Here is a 16739-nt window from a genome sequence, read left to right as displayed (position 1 = left end):
AAAAAACTGGGAGGCTATAAAGGCACAAAGTGGCTGGCTTACAAGCTTTCATGAGGGTGCTTAGTGTCAGAACAAAAAGAGTAAGATAAAACCCCCATTGAATAGTTTTCCTTTTGTCCAGATGGGTCTAGTGATGAGGGGAATAGGATTCTATGATTCCATTGTGAGTAACTGTTATCGGGACTAATGGCGATTGTCACAACTATAAATGCAGAAGAGGTGTAACTAAAAGGAGGGAGCAGTTAATCTGTTATCTCAGGATCAGAGGGCCCTAGGACCATCAAGAGGGAAGAGCATGAGAGGAGCAAGGGATCCTAATCAGAAAAGTGGTGACAAGAGAGATGGTGGCAGAGGCGATGGCATAGAGAGAGCAGCAGAAAACGATAGGCCCATGGACTGAGAAAGGCAGTGTGCCTGCTCGCAAAATGTGCCTTTTGGACATTTAAACGAATATGTTTTCTCAGTGTGGTATGTATACATAAAAAAAAAAAAAAGGTAATAGAGGTAAATACTGTTAGTTGATGCTGCATGGAGGGGATTGTAATCATTGCAATGATTTGCTGAATGGAAAACTGATAAATCTTCCCTGTAAACCTTCATACATTCAATTCACAGTAAAAGCTTTAAAAAAAAAAGTCTGATATATCTAGAAATCTACTGACTTCCTGGCCATTTGGAAGTTCTGTATCCACACTATACCCTTTTTGCTTCTGTAGTTTACTTCATTACAAATTGATGTCTCTGTCTAGTTCCCTATTTTTAGTCTTGTAGATTTGCTTTACTTCAACTACTTCTATATATCAGGAGTACTGGGGTGGTGCTGGGGGTTCATGCGCCAGACTGCAAAGCAGCTTGAACTGCAAGGTCGGTGGTTACAAAGCTCACCAGCGGCCCCTCGGAAACCTTATACAGGGATGCTATGGGTTGGAATTGACTTGATGGCACTTAACAACTTCTATATCTGGATTGAGTTCTGGGTGGTGTTCTCATGCATGTTAATCTCAGGGCTGTTGTTGGTTCTCAGTCCAAAGAACATCCTTTAGTATGTTTTTGTAAAGTTCATCTAATTATTACAAATTTCTTTCATTTTTGTTTATCTGGAAATGTCCTAATTTCACCACTGTATTAGAAGGATAGTTATTGTGGGCAGATGATTCTTGGTTGGCAATTTTTTTTCTTTCAGTTTTGTATACATCATCCCAATGCTTTTTTGTCTGCATGATTTCTGCTGAGAAATCAGAACTTGGTCTTACTGGTTCTCCTTTGTAGGTAACTTTTAGTTTTTTCCAAGCTGCTCCCAGAATTCTTCCCTTGTCTTTGGTTTTGGAAAGTTTGATTATGGTATGTCTTGGTGATATTTGAGATCTATCTTGTTTGGGTTTGTTCAAGTTCTTACATGTTTATCTTCTCATCTTTCATGATGTTAGGCAAGTTTTCTTCCAACAATTATCTGAAAATGTCCTACGCTTTTTATTGTCTCTTCCTGTTCTAGAATTCTGATCACCTGTAAGTTATTCCTCTTCATGGTGTTCCACATAACTCTGAGGCTTTCTGTGGAGGTTTTCATTCCTTTTTCTGGTTGTTCTTCTAATATTCAATTATTGACAGATTTTTCTTCAAGTTCACTAATTCGGGCCTTCATTGATTCGAATCTCCTCCTTTGCCCTGTCAATGTATTGTCCATTTCTGAAATCTTAATACTAATAGTCTGTGCATTTCTAATTGCAGGTTTTGTACTATTCTAAAGTCTGCATTTACTTTGTATGTTCTTTTTTAAATTTCCATTTTCTTTTTTTTTTTTTCTAACCCTTTATGTTGTAAAAGCATATGAAGCTGCAGAGGGTCCAGCTGTGGCTGCACTCACTGTATGGACACGGTTGCTGCTTCCTGTTAGATGGGAAAGAGAACACCCTCCATACATACAAACAAATACAAGGAAAAGAAAAAGAATAAAAAACAAGTAAGCAACAATGAAAAGAGAAAATAATAAAGGAGAAAAAATAAAAACAGGCAGCAACTAGGAAAAATTAATTACTAAAAAGAGAAGAGAGAGATAGGAAAATGAGCTTTAGAAAAGAAAATATAGAAAATAAAAGGAATAAATAAAAAGAAACACAAGAGAAAGAAGAGTAGTAAAGGGGGAAAAAACCAAGAGGGGAAATGAGAAACAGAAGGAAAAGCAAAAGTGAAGGAAGAAAGGATAAAATTAAAGGGAATGGAAAGAGAAGATGGAGAAGAAAGAATAAAGAAAGAAAAATAATGCAATTAACGAAAGGGAAAAAAAAAAACCTCCAAACAAAAATACCAGTGTAGCTGTTAGACATGGAAAGGATAAAACTCTTGAGTGGTGGGGCTCCTGCCAGATTGGGAGCTCATGAGGTAGACGTGGGAGGAATGTGACAGTGTAACTCTGGCCCTAGATGGAGTTCCCATATGCCCAGGTATTATTTATGTTCAGGACACTCAATCTGGAATTAGTTCGTGGAGGCTCTCGATGGAGCTGGTTTCAGTGTTTATTAGGACCACAAGGTAACTGGGGATAGGGTGGTTGGTTATGAGTGTTTCTAGGAGTCTAATGCTGGTCTAGTGGCTCTGTGAGTTCTGTAGGTCTGGAACTGAATCCAGGCACCAAAGCTGGCCTCACACTGGTATAGCTCACAACCATATGGCTCCAAACACCCTGAGAGCAGGGTCTGCATGGGCGGTGGACAAGGTAGGTGCTGGCCACATCACTGGTCGCCAAGGAAGTGTGGGAAAAAAGAAGGAATTGAAACTTTGCCACCTGTGTCAATCTGTTGCCAGGCTACCTTCTGTGGCCAAAGCTGCTCACAAAAGTTCAGTAGGTTAATGCTGCATTGGGCTGGACTTTCACCAGGCAGTCTCCTTCTCTCATCATCCCTGCTCAGCTTCTCCTCCCAGCAAGCACTCAGTCCACTTTTCTAACCTCTCCTCTAAAGGTCAGGGTTCCAGGATTTTCATCTGCATCTGTCTCATTTGATCTCTCATGTCTTTGTACACGGTCTGCCATCTTGCCGGAGTCCTCACCATCCTTCTTTATGGCTTAGTTTACAGGTCACTTTCTCAGGGAACCCTACTCTTCCTGTGTGGACCTCAACCTTTCCACAGTAAAATGCAAATTTTAGAGTCAGACTATACTGATGGGAAGCAGAAACATGAGCATATCTATTATCAGCACCCCTGAGGCCTAGCTTCCTTTCCAGGGTGGGGAAGGGACATTGTTGGCAGCCTAACCAGCACCCACTTCCCTGTTCTTATACTATCTTTGTCAGGTTCCACCCTCTCTCCCCAGTGCCTTGGGCTTAGTGGGCCAGCAGACTCCACCCTGACTAGTTAAATCCTTCAGAATCATCCTTTACCACAGTGGCTGTTTTAGGAATGGGCATGTGAGACCTAGTTTGGGCCACTAAGGCACAAGGAGGTCTGAGAACGAGGATTCTTGCTCTCTGGGAGGCCCATGGGAAGCGAGCTGGCTCCTGCTGTCTCTTGATGGACATGAATGAGAAGTATTTGGCCTTAATTGCTACTGGCTGCCATCGCACAGATGGAAGGGATCCCCCCGCCTTAGGTGGATGCTGACACCTGTAGAAGGTAGTGTGAAAGTTTCTAAAAAACATGGACTAAAAAACTGGCCCACCCTGGAGGCCACCTTGCCATAGCATGGCCAAGTCCCTGAGCCAACACTTTTCCTTACTGTTAGTTTACTCTGAGGTAGAGATATTCTGGTACTGTAGTCAAAAGGATCTTTGGAAAAAGATGCCAATAAAGGTCTCTCTGAATGAATGACGTGGGTGAGTGGCCACAGGCCGAGAGCAACCAGGTGTGCCACCCACACTAGTTCTTTTCTACCCACAATACCCCACAACAACAGACACTCAAAGACGCTGGGTACTTTTTAAAAAACCACAGCAGTCATTTTAACCTTAAGTTTGCACTTTACAAACCACAAAGGAGAAGTCCATGAAGGGCAGGGGGGTGGTGTCAGCAGAGTGGGGGTGGGGAATGAAGAAGACCCAGAAAATAAGGCCCCTCACCCTGGGGACCAAGCACAAATGGGGACCCAGCCCGGCTCAGCTGGGCCTACTGTGTCTTGGCTGTTCCAGAGCCAGGTCAAAAGACCTCAGGGAAGGGCCACAGTTTAGTTTCAAGAAACTGTCCTCATTTGACAGGACAACCACAGCCGTGACTTTTGGCAGCCAAAGGACGGAAGTGGGCCTCTCCCCTCATCCTTGTTAAGCTGGGCAGCAGACAGCCTGAGGTTGCAAAAAGGCTACCCGTCCAGCAACTTCAGAATGCTCTCACGTTCCTTCAGAGTCTTCCAGGCCTGGTCCTTCTCCTTCTTGGTGGGAGTCCGCTTCTTTTGCCGGGCAGCCATAATCTTCCGGAAGGCGTCCATGACTTCATTGTCTGCCATGCGGACCCGCTGTCTCAGCTCCTGACGGCTCACCTCCTCTTTGGCTAGCCTGTGGAGCCCAGCAGACCAGATGCCAAGGTCAGCCCACCTAGTTCAAACTGAGCCCACCCATTACGCTGGGCTGGCACTCCTGGGGACCGTTTCATACAATCATTACCAAGAAAGAAAAGTCACTGAATCACACTTAACTCTATGGCACTTTCTATGAGCTAGGCACTCACTGTTTTACATTTTAAGGACAGTAACTCAGTTTAATCCTCTAGCAACCCTGTGAGGTAGATACTATTATTCCTGTTACCAATAAGGAAACTGACGCTCAAGGAGGGTAAATAATGCCTTAAGATCCTACAGTTAGTCCGCAGATCTGAACCAAGATTTAATTGTTCTGTTCAAGAATATTCTTTTAAAATGTATTTCAGTGTCAGCAGAAGACCTGCTGGGTACCCTAAGGGTACATATAGGTAGCTCTGAGGTCTACATGAAGTGGGTGAGAATGCCAAAATGCTCCCTTCTAAACAAGCACCAAACTGCTAACTGCAATGTTGGCGGTTCAAACCCACCAGGTGCTCTCAGAAAATCTACAGTTACTATGAATCAGAACTGAATCGGTGGCAAACAACAACAAATACAATCTGGCCAGGAAATTCTGTCAATGATGGAGTTAGGAGGTTATTTACATTCCCAAAGGATAGCTGCTGCTTGGGGCAGGCGGGACCTTGCTTAGGACCCTGTAGCTGCTCTGCAGCAGGGCCGACAGATGCACCTGTGTTTTTGATAAAAAAAAACAGCTGCTGCTGAGTCGATTCCAACTCACAGCAACCCAAAGTATGTCAGACTCAAACTGCACTCCATAGGGTTCTCAACGGCTGATTTTTCAGAAGCAGCTTGCCTCGTCTTCCGTCCAAGGTACCTCTGGGTAGACTTGAACCTTCAACCTTTCATTTATCCAGGAGTGCATTATTAACCATCTGTATCTCCCAGAGACTGCTGGGTGATAGCCCTGTGCTTTTCTCCACTGCTCATCCCTTCTTTCTCTGCACTCCCTGCTTTTCTTTCTCTCTCTGTGCCTCTTTCATCTATTATTTTCCTCTTCTTGCCCTTGAGAGGGATTCTGAACTAGAAAAGGTTTTGGATTCAGCCTTGGGCTCAAGTCTCAGCTTGGCTGCTTATTGTCAGCATGACCTTCAGCTGAGCACTGCACTTCTTTGGGCCTTTATTTCCTCATTTTGTAAAAAGGCAAATACCACTTACCCTGTACTGTGAAGAATAAATGTGAAGCCCCTGGTATCCTTAAATACCTTAGAAGCTTCTCAGCAACTCTGTCTCCCTTTTAGGGTGAATGTCTTTCTTAACCATCCACTTGTACACAGCAAGTCCTACGCTCTAACTCTGCTTGGCTTCCAGCACACCTAAGAGACACTGGATTTGGCCCAATGCATGGCAGAGTCTTACCCTGTCGTGGGGCTCCAGGAGGTTAACACATAGAACCTGTAAGCAGCAAGAAGACTTGGTTGGGACGCTTCTCCATCTCCCTAATAAAATGGAGCTCTCCCAGGGTCTCTCCAAATGTTACCCACACCCATCATGACCAATGTTGTGCCAGATGCCGGACGGAGATGATGATGGCACTGTCAAGTCCTAAAGAACTGGTCGTACAACACCGGTCAATTTATGGTGCTGGGCCAATAAAATCAGAGCTGTCCAACTCCTATGAGTAACTGATGTATCTAGGTGGAGGGTAGAATGTAGTTACTGTACTCTTCTTTCACACTTTCCAGGTGCTTTAAAGCTTTCATAGTAAGACACGGGTGGGCAAATAAAATAAGCACAGAATAGGGCTGAAAATAGAACTCATGGATGCCAGAGCCCCACTTCGAGGTATCAGAATCAGTCAGGCTTAGAACTGGTGCGGTGGTGCCTTGTTGTTAAGTTTTGCTAAGTCGATTCCAACTTGTAGAACCCTGTATATGGTTTCCAAGGAGCAGCTGGTGAGCTGCTTTGCAGTCCAGTGCATTAACCCACAGCACCCCATCAGCCTCAATATATTTTTGATGGGTCTGTAATTCAAACTGGACTGCAAGGTCTGTTTGAACTGTAAGGTCAGCAGTTCAAACTCACCAGCAGCTCCTTGGAAACTTTATGTAAGGTCGCTATGAGTCAGAATTGATTGGAAGGCACTTAAGAAACTAAAAAAAAAAAACTAGCTTATCAGGAGGCTCAGTCAACTTTGAGAAGCCTGTCACTGAAGCCCACTGCAGATGACCTCAGCCACCCTAGGAGCATGCATCCACAGTCAGACCCACCTCAGCAAGTCATGTTTCTTGGTGCGGTTGTGGGCACTGAGCGCCTTCAGCTCCGCCTGACGTTTGCGCAGCTCAGCAAGGACCTCATCCTCAGAGTCCTCTGCAGGACGGTCCTCCGATTCCAGGAGGCCCTGGGCAATCAGCTCCTCCTTAATGCGGCTCTCCAGGGACTTAGTATGTGGTACACTGCAAGGGGAGGCAGCCCTCTCAGCCCAAGGATCAGCTCCGAGGGGCCCACCTCAGAGGGGCTCAGGGCTTCCCGAGGTGAGTGAACACCCTCCTGTCTCTGTGGGCCCCCTCCCTCCATCTAGATACAAATATAGGGAGAGACAGACAATCTGGTCTGGTTTTTAAGCACAAAGAACATATATCCATTGTCAAAAAATCAGAACTGTAGAAAAACTTGTAATACCATAACCCAGAAAAAACCAATTATGTTATTAAATGTTACTTTGTATCTATCCCTCTCAGATTTTCTTATAAAATCTCAATTTTTCATTGTATATTAGCATTTTTAGTTACATGTACATATTTAAATATAGTCTAAGTAAAAACAGAATCATACTGTCTGTACTGTATTACAATTGATATTTTCTTCACTCCGTATTCTTAAACTTTTCATGTCAGTTAAGTGCATTTCTCTAATATGATTAACAGCTGCAAGCTATTTCCTCATATGGAGTTACTATAGCTTGGCCAAGCAAACCCCTTCAGCTGAACACTTAAGGTATTTCCAGTGTAAGTACCACTGTGATGAACAACCCTGGGCCAAGTCTGGGTATGTGGGAAAGGTAGGCCAGTAACTCATATCTCACACTTTTACTGAATTTACCAAACTGTGCCCAGCTGCCAGTGGAGACCTCCTCACACTGAGACGGAACACGAGGTGACATAAGCAGGGGCAGGACCGTGGGGTACGGAGAGGACAGCACTCACCTGAAGGGCTTGTTCTGACTTCGGGGAGAAGTGCTAGCCCCGTCAGCTCCCGATTCTTTCCCAGACATGTCAGGAATAGGAGAGTCCTCTATAGGAGAAATAATATTTTCCTGGAAGACCGTCAAAGAGAGGGATGGGAGGAGAGTTGTAGCCATTTCCATTCCCCTGCTCATCTTTGACCCACATCGACAATCTTCACAGATCTGAAATAGCTGTTTCCCTTTCCTCTCCCACCTCCTCCAGGAAGTCTTCCCAAATTGACCTCAAGCAATTCTGATCATTCTAAAACTTTTTTGGTGCACTTTATTTTTGCTTTTACATAGAAAGAAGGGCATGCAGAAGAGCAAGGATAACAACCAATTAATAACAAAGGAATAGCTAAGGTTAAGCGTTTGCAGAACAAACACTGAGCTAAGCCATGTTGTCACAGAGGGTGCTCAATGTCCAAACACCATTCTCTCCTTTCTTCCAATAGTAGCTGGACTTGTGGCTGCCCAGCTACATTACATGTTCCAGGCTCCCTTGCCTTCAGTCAGGGTGGTCATGGGATCAATTCTCTCCAGTGGAATGTGATCAATAGAGATAAGAGCCACAGCCAGTCACCACCCCTGAAACTCCCCTCACATGACTCAAGCTCTTTTTCTGTGGATGTGGAGTGGCCACCAAGCTCAGGGTGACCTTGGAAGTTGCATGTATAACATGGAAAAGCTTTCATCAGCTGAGATCCCTGTCTGATGGAGTGGAGCAGGGTCCTGCTCCCACATGTGCCCTGTATTGTTACACAAGAGAAAAAAACAGACATCTTTGTATTTGAGACAGAGGAGGAGACTGAGGCTCAACTAAGGTCATCAGCCAGTGGGCCTAAAGAAAGGTGCACTAAATCTGGCGTTTGAATCCTGCCTCTGTTAGCTGATCGTAAGCAAAAAGTTCCTTTTCTTGTGCCTCAATCTTCTCATATATGAGAGCAAATCAGAAAGTATTGCTATAAAATCATAAACCTTTGTTAAACAAAAATATCAAAATATGAAACTTATTTCTGGACATATCCTCAATCACTAGGTCTATACTCTTCTGAAGGCAGTATTTTCATCTCACTAGCCTTTTCCCATGGACTCCTGGTGTGCGCTATAGGATCAGCACTGGACTGCAAATCACAAGGTTGGCAGTTCAAACCCACTAGGTGCTCTTCGGAAACCCTACATAGGGTTGTTATACGACGCAATAGCACTTAAAAACAACAAACCTTTTCCTGAAAAATTCTGCACTCTTCAATTTACACCATTTCAAAATGGCAGTTTTAGCATTCTCGATTCAAACAGTGTTCTCTGTAAATGTTCTATGAGTTTGGGGAACAAAAGGAAGTCTGCGGGGGCAAGGACAGGGCTGAAGGGTGGATGGGGTAAGTTTCCCAATGAAATGCTTTTAAGACAGCCATTGGTACCCTTGAAGAATGAGTACAACCTTCCTGGTCTTTTTCTCATCAATGCAGTTTTCAATTTTCTTGAATTTCTTTCTGATAAACCCCCTCACTGTCCTTTGTTATATGAGAAAATCTACCAAGATTACCCAAAATGCAGTCATCATAACCTTTTGAGCTGATCTGTCTTGAATTGAACCTGGCCCAGCAGATTCCCTCAGAAGTCACTGTCTTGATTGGACCTTATTATTTGAAGGCACACTGATGAGACTGGGACAAGCATATTACTGAGAGACCCTATCTGCAGCCATCCAATGACTGCAGAGACATATTTAAAAACGTTTTGTTTGGAATAAAGCAGAACTTGCATGAAATGGAATCCTAGTAGAAATACTTCATGAGTTACCCTTGTGTGTGTGTGTGTGTGTGTGTGTATATACACATATAAAACACCATCCCTGTCATTAGTGCTTGCGAGAAAGATGAGGCTGTCTACTCCCATAAAGATTTAGTCTCAGAAACCCTAAGGGTCACTGAGTTGGAAGTGATTTGACTAGAGTGGGTTTGCCCCCAGTGAGAGGATGTGTGGAGAGCCCTGTGCACAGGGCTCAGTCCTTAGTCAACACACAGCAGAACTAACAGTGGGGAGGGCCTTGAGAGGAGCTTCTAGGACACTAGTGATGCTTCATTGTATATCACAGGGCTACTTATAGAAGTGTGCTCATTTGTCAAACTTTCTCAAGCTATACATTTGTGATCTATTTAAGAAATATAAGACCTACTTTAACAGAAATTAAAACAAACAAACAAAACATTAAAACAGGAAATAAATGTACTTCCGGTTTAGGTTAGGGTGCTCACCTCAACCAGGGCCTGTAGAAGGCGCTGTGTCAGAGCACCAAAGGGGCACCCATCTTCTGGTTGCTCATGCTGAGCCTCAGACTTCTTCAGCAGGGCATCCACATCTGGGGCAGGCAGAGAAATGGAGGGCAAGTGGGCTAAAGCTCTGGGAATCAGACTGTTCTGGTCTTGGGTGGTCAAGGAGGTGAGGGGTCTACCTTTAGTGTCCAGTTCAGAGAGCGGCCCCATAAGGCCTTTCTTCTTGTCGGCCACGGCCGCTGCCCGGGCACCATCCTTCTGCTCCTCTAGCAGGTCTTCCTGGGCCCAGCGCTGGGAGTAGTGCTTCCCTAGGGGAGGGATCTGTAGGGAGAGCCAAGCAGCCTCTGAGCGTAGACACTGGCCAGGCATGAATGGTGGACACCATGAAGAGGAACAACTTATGGGCGATTGGAATTCCAGAACAGGAAGAGACAGCATAGAGAAAACTGTTGAAGACTTAGTGGAAGAAAGCTTCCCTAACTTCACAAAAGATTTGAAAATAAGCATACAAGAAACTGAATGAACCCCAAATAGGATAGACCCCAAAAGCAAATTACCAAGACCTGTCATAATCAAACGTTCCAAAATCAAAGACAGGGAAAGAATTCTGAGAGCGGCTCGGGAAAAACAAAAAGTTACCTTACAAAACAAAACAAGTAAGACTAAGATTAGATTTTCTCAGCAGAAACCATGCAGGCAAGAAGGCAACAGAATGACATATACAAAAATCTGAAAGAAAAAGATTGCCAACCAAGAATCATACACTCAGCAAAGCAAAGCTGTCCCTCAAATATGATGTTGAAATTAGGACATTCTTGATAAACAAAGATTAAAGGAATTTGTAATTATCAGACCAACTTTACAAAAATGCTGAAGGGTGTTCTTTGGGTTGAGAATCAACAACAGCAGACAACAAATTACCATACATGATCCCACCACCCAGAATTCAATCCAGATATTTGTTGTTGTTGTTAAGTGCTGTCATTGGTTCCTCATAGAAACCTCGTATAGGGTTTCTGAGGAGCAGCTGGTGAGTTTGAACTGCTGACTTTGCGGTTCACAACAACTTTGTAGTCCAACATATTAACCCACAGTGCCACGCCAGGAATCCAGATATACTAGTATTTAAAGTAAAACAAACCTCTAAGACTGAAAATAGGGAACCAGAGCTATCAATGTACAATGAAGTCAACTACAAAGCAAAAAGAGGGAGCAGTGTAGATACAGAACTTCCAAATGGCAAAGAAGTCAAGTAGAATTCAAGATAAAACAGACTGCTTTAAGCAGGGGAAAAAAATAATAAATTACAGATAACTTCAAAGAAAAATAATACACCTGGCACACCAAAATAAAGCAAAAAGAGGAAAATTAAAAAGATTTAGTAGACATTAACTACCACAACAGATTGGGAAATGAAAAGAAAACCCACATGAACTCAGCATAGAAAATTGTGTGGCACAAAGAAAGAATCCAGCTGTACCACAAAAAGGCAAAGAGAAAAATGACAACAATCAATTCATACCTATTGATAATTACATTGTGGATGGATTAAATGTACCAGCCAAGAGATATAAAGAGCAGAATGGATAAGAAAACAGGATCCTTCAGTATGCTGTCTACAAGAGACACATCAAAAAGATAAAAACAGCCTAAATGCCTATTAACAGAAGAAAGGTTAAACTCTGGTACACACACAATGGAATACTACAAAACACTGAAGGATAATGATGAATCTATGAAACACCTCACAACATGGTGAACCCGGAGGACATTATGTTAAGTGAAATTATTCAGTCACAAAAGGTATGAAACCAATGTTGTAAAAAGTTAAAAAACAAATAGTTTTTGTAATAAAAGAAACAGTCTATGATGGTGGGGGTGAGAGATGGGAGAAGGGAAAATGATTCATGGGGTAGTTACCAGGCTAACATGGGTGAGAGGGAGGGCAGTATACAAGCTTATACAGAGGCCAGAGGCCTGCCAGGCCCTGTGTGAGCCTGGAGCCAGGGCAAGTAGCTCATGAGGTGGTGAAAGCAGCAGTAAAGAAGGCGGTGGGGGGTACTGGAGAGCAGGGCTGGGCCAAGAGGGACTAGACCCAGGGTTAATGGGAGCTAGGGGAGGCTCAGAGCACATCCCTTCCTCATTCCCCACCACAACTTACTTAATGGAACATAACCTGAATTAGTAAGTTTAAAGATAAATTTCTCAATACTAGTATGCTAGAAGAACAAAGAATGAAAAATCTGCAGAAAGCTGGAGAGCTATGTGGGACACTATTCTCATCATTAAAAAAACTGCATTTTTATGCACATAAAAAACAAAGACAAAAGAAATGGTCCCTCTGGAGGCCTAAAAGCAGGGAGAGTATTAAGAAGTTGTTGGGTAAAAGCTGATGAAGGCTCGAAGCCAAAGCAGAAGGAAAGGGGATGAGACAACAAGGAAGGATAATCTATGAAGTTGATACTGTAGAAGGTGGAGACCATTTGGGTGGGGTGGAGTGGAGGAGTATGTAAGGAGAAAGCATGGGGTTGGGGTGCGTTTGGGGAAAGAGCAGGCTGGGCACAGTGGAAAAGGAAGACGTATATGGCTCTAGTATGTGATGGAAGCACTTTCTGAGCACCCTTATTCTCCACTACGTCTATGGAGACCCAGGGCTTACCTTGTAATGTTCAGCCTCATCTTCTGGGGGTTTCAGTAGCTCCTCTAGTGTGCGCACCTCCTCACTGGTGATGTCAGCACAGTAGGGCTCCACGGAAGCCCAAAACCTGCAGGGAGAAGACGATCCTGAATAAGCACCTCCTGCCCTGTCAACCTCAGTCCTGAGCCCTTCCATTCCCAGAATCCTGAGGACCCCTTTACATTCCCTGGTCCAGAACCTGTTGGGGGCATCATTCTTGGGGATGCGTGGCACATCAATGGGGTCATCAGTGAATTCATATTCCTGGATCTTGGGCTGAAGATTTTTGGATTTGGGCCTCCCGGGGCCAGGACCTGGCCCATGTCCTGCCTTTCCTTCCAGTTTTTGTTTCTTAGGCTTTCCATGTTTGGGAGGAGCTCCAAGTTCATGGTCTCGACCTAGCTTCAGGAATCGTCGATCACCCTTCTTATCCTGCCAGTCTGTGAGGATCTGAAATTAAGAGACTTGTCACTTGGGGGGAGAAGTGAAGACATAGGACATTTCTCCCAATGAATAATTAGGATCTAGAACCCAAGCAGGCTTCAAGGTCTACCCCCATTCTCTTTTTTTATTTAGCAAACTTCTACTTATCTTTCAAAATTTAGTTCCTTTTCTCATAGGTCTGTATTCATATATTTATCATTCCATTCTCTAGTTTAATTCTATTCTGATTCCCCTCCGCATCACCCAAGCCATATATACAGTATTTGATAAATGGGTCAAATAAATGATCACATCCCAGGACATGCTTGCCCTGGGAAAGTGTGCTGGTGTTAACTTTTTTGATGAAGGCCAGCAAGTCTTGCTGCAACTGAGCAGCCTTCTCCACACTAGTCACCCAGCTTCTTAGATACTGAACTCTAAGTCTGTGCCACAGTCCTGCTCAAAATCTTTAACCAATTTCAAGGGGCCACAAGTTAAATCTATACATCCTTTGTGGAAATGGTATCCCTTCCTTTGTGAGTTTCTGGTGCCTCACAAGGAGCCTGGGTGGTACTGTAGTATAAGCACTGGGCTGCTAACCACAAGGTTAGCGGTTCAAATCCACCACCAATGGCTTTTGTGTGCTTCATACCTCCATATAGATCCAATCATGTTGATCAGTCAAACTGAAACATGGCACACCCTTTCTCTTCAACTAGATTATAAACTACTGGAGACCAGGATGCTCACCATAACTATCTCTGCTGCCCAGGAGCTACCACAGTATCTGGCACACAGGGTTTGGGAGATGTTGATGCAGTGAATAAAAATAGCCATGTTGTTAAGTGGCACCTATGACTCGTTGTTCTTGTTGTTATATGCCTTAGTCAGTTCCAACTCACACTGTATAGGGTTTCTGAGGAGCAGCTGGTAAGCTTGAACTGCTGACCTTGCGGTTCAAACCACCTTTGCAGTCCAGCACGTTAACCCACAGCGCCACTCCAGGGCTCCTTCTGATTCATAGCGACACTACATGGGTTTCTAAGGAGCGGCTGGTGAGTGTGAACTGCTGACCTGGTGGTTCACATCGACCTTGCAATCCAGTGCTCATCCTAAAGCACCACACAGTCATATCAATAAATAACACTTGCTTAAAATGCTTGTTGTTTTTGTTATTAAGTGCTGTCGAGTCTATTCCGACCCATAGCGAACCTGTATAGGGTTTCTGAGGAGCAGCTGGTGAGCTTCAATTGCCAACCTTGCAGTTCAAATGGCTTTGCAGTCTGGCATTAACCTACAGCGCCACACCAATAGTCAGTATCAAACATAGAGCTGAGACTTTGTAAAAACTCCTTTTTCAATCCTCACCAAAGCTCTGAGGTGGAATTCACTTGATGGCACTTAACAACAACAAAGCTCTGAGGGGAGTCCTGGGATGGCACAGTACAGGATAAGCATTGGACTGCTAAGCACCAGGTCAGTGGTTCAAACCCACCAGCCACTCTTTGGAAATCCTACACAGGGTTGCTATGAGTTGGAAAGTAACTCGATTACTCTTGGCAACAATAACAAAGCTCTGAGGTAGGTATTATTATTCAGTCCATTTTACAGATAGGGAGATGGATGCTCAGAAACATGAAATAACTTTCTCAAAGTAACAGGTAGGAAGCTGCGACATTATCAAGAACTTAGTCCAGGAATCCAAGCCCAGACTCCTTCCTCCAGTTCTCCTACAGTTGTAACCCATCCCCTCCCTTTAACTGGCAAGTTGTCTGAGGACCATAATTGTCTTTATTACCTCTCTGCTAACCTCAGGGTTGGCAATTCGAAACTGCCAGTTGTTCCGCGGGAGAAAGAGCAGGCTTTCTGCTCCTGTAAAGATTTACTGCCTCGGAAACCATGTATAGGGTCACGATGAGTCGGAACCGACTCCACGGCACATAACAACAACAACAATGACTAACACAGCGCCCAGCACATAATAGAGAGTAAATAAATGCTTAGTGAATTACCAATCAGGGAGTTTGGTTGCACAGTGGTTAAGCATTCGGTTGCTAAAGGAAAGATAAGCAGTTCAAACCTACCAGCTGCTTCTAGGAAGAATGATGTACAGTCTGCTTCTACAAAGATTTACAGCCTTGAAAACCATAGGGGCAGTTCGACTCTAGAACTGCGCAGAGTAAAAGTGAGGTACTACCCCATCCTGGTGTGGCGCTGTGGGTTAATGCGCTGGACTGCAAAGCAGGTTTGAATTGCAATGTCGGCAGTTCAAGCTCACTAGCCACTCCTTGGAAACCCTGTATAGGGTCACTACAGGTCGGAACCGACGCTATGGCGTTTGACAACAACAAAAACACAGGATCACTGGAGTCCTGTTATGGCACAGTGGGTTAATCCACTGGACTGCAAAGTCAGTTTGAACTGCAAGATTGGTGGTTCAAGCTCACCAGCAACTCCTTGGAAACCCTATACAGGGTCGCTGTGAATCGGAACCGACTCAACTGCACTTAACAACAACATAGGATCACTGGAGTTCTGATGTGGCACTGTAGGATAAGCACTGGACTGCTAACCGCAAGATTGGTGGTTCAAACCCACCAGATGCTCCTTGGAAATCCTGTACAAGGTTTCCGAGTCATAACTGACTCGATGGCACATAGGGTCACTAAGAGTTAGGATTCTCGATGGCAATGGGTTTAGGTTTTTAGTATTGTAATTATATTAGAATTTATGAGGATCATGCACATTCTTGTGGGTAAAATATTGATTCTTATGAAGTTCAAGTGTAATTCACTAAGCATTCTCCTCACCCCACTCTTCATTCTCCTACCACCCATTCCCATGTGCTGGGTCCTATGGTGGCTTCATGAGTCCAGTTTGGGTTCCCTGCCCCCACCCATTAGCCCTTGTACCCTAGGTCTTGACAAATAGGGCAAACTCAATGACCTATCCTGTATTTCATCACGGTTTATCTCTGGTCCAGCAGGTGGGGTATATCACCTGGGTTTCCGCCTCTAGCACCCTTAGGCGGCGGCTGGCAGAGGAGAGCAGAGTCTCCAGTTCCAGCTGCAGGGTGTCCAGCTCTTCGATGCCGATGCCATCATCCTCGGAGCGGGCCAGCACTGCTGTGTAGCGAGGACAGACCTTCAGGTGGTCTACAGACTTGAAGTCGTGGAACTGCAGGGGGCAGTCCTTCAGCTCACTCATGGCCCAGGATAAGAAACCCTGTGGAGTTGGAGAGGAAAGGTTGATGGGGGACAAACTGTCAAGAGAAAAGCCCAATGGCTCCTTCCACCAGAGACAGCTTCAACAAGGAAGTCATGCTTCAGGACCTTCTGACAATGTTGGTGACAAAGCTCCTACTCACAGAACATCTACTAACCAAGCTAGGTGCAGGATACTTCACAGGTTTATCTTGTGGAATTCCTCACCCAATCCTATGAGCAGGAACCACTATCATCTTCATTTTACAGATAGGAAACTGACTGTAAGATCAGGCACCTGCCTAAGCTTACAAACATGTGACTTGAACCCAGGTTGTCTTTATGTTTGTGCCCCTAATAGACTCTTCCCTTTTGTCTCATTCCCAGTTTCTCATTCTTACAAAGTTCTCGGTGCTTCCCAGGCACTCCATGTTCCACCCCTCCCTACCTGGCTCTTTTTTTCTATATC

The 16739-nt window shown here is 44.4% G+C and overlaps 1 protein-coding gene across 1 annotated transcript; it reads right to left on the bottom strand.

Moving 5' to 3' along the window:
• Positions 1–3916: 3916 nt before the first annotated feature.
• TADA3 (transcriptional adaptor 3) lies at positions 3917–16349 on the bottom strand. The gene is made up of 8 exons (XM_006872197.1): positions 16068–16349; positions 12844–13094; positions 12627–12732; positions 10147–10288; positions 9950–10053; positions 7672–7781; positions 6736–6921; positions 3917–4481 (listed from the first exon to the last, which is right to left on the bottom strand). Exons 1-8 carry the CDS (start codon positions 16272–16274, stop codon positions 4289–4291), a joined length of 1299 nt encoding a protein of 432 aa, XP_006872259.1. The 5' UTR covers positions 16275–16349; the 3' UTR covers positions 3917–4288.
• Between the last annotated feature and the right edge of the window lie 390 nt (positions 16350–16739).

Source organism: Chrysochloris asiatica, unplaced genomic scaffold, assembly GCF_000296735.1.
Source record: "Chrysochloris asiatica unplaced genomic scaffold, ChrAsi1.0 scaffold00186, whole genome shotgun sequence".
NCBI lineage: Eukaryota > Metazoa > Chordata > Mammalia > Afrosoricida > Chrysochloridae > Chrysochloris > Chrysochloris asiatica.
The sequence above is the reverse complement of the archived record's forward strand: the minus strand, read 5'-3'. Positions and strand labels throughout refer to the sequence as shown.

Bases quoted from the DNA above. Each gene is read 5' to 3' on its own strand.
- TADA3 (XM_006872197.1), bottom strand. From the start codon at position 16,274: ATGAGTGAGCTGAAGGACTGCCCCCTGCAGTTCCACGACTTCAAGTCT. The intron at 12,733-12,843 runs GTTCTGGACCAG...TTCTCCCTGCAG, and splicing joins AAGAATGATGCCCCCAACAG to GTTTTGGGCTTCCGTGGAGC. The intron at 6,922-7,671 runs GTGAGTGCTGTC...CTCCCCTTGCAG, and splicing joins AGTCAGAACAAGCCCTTCAG to TGTACCACATACTAAGTCCC.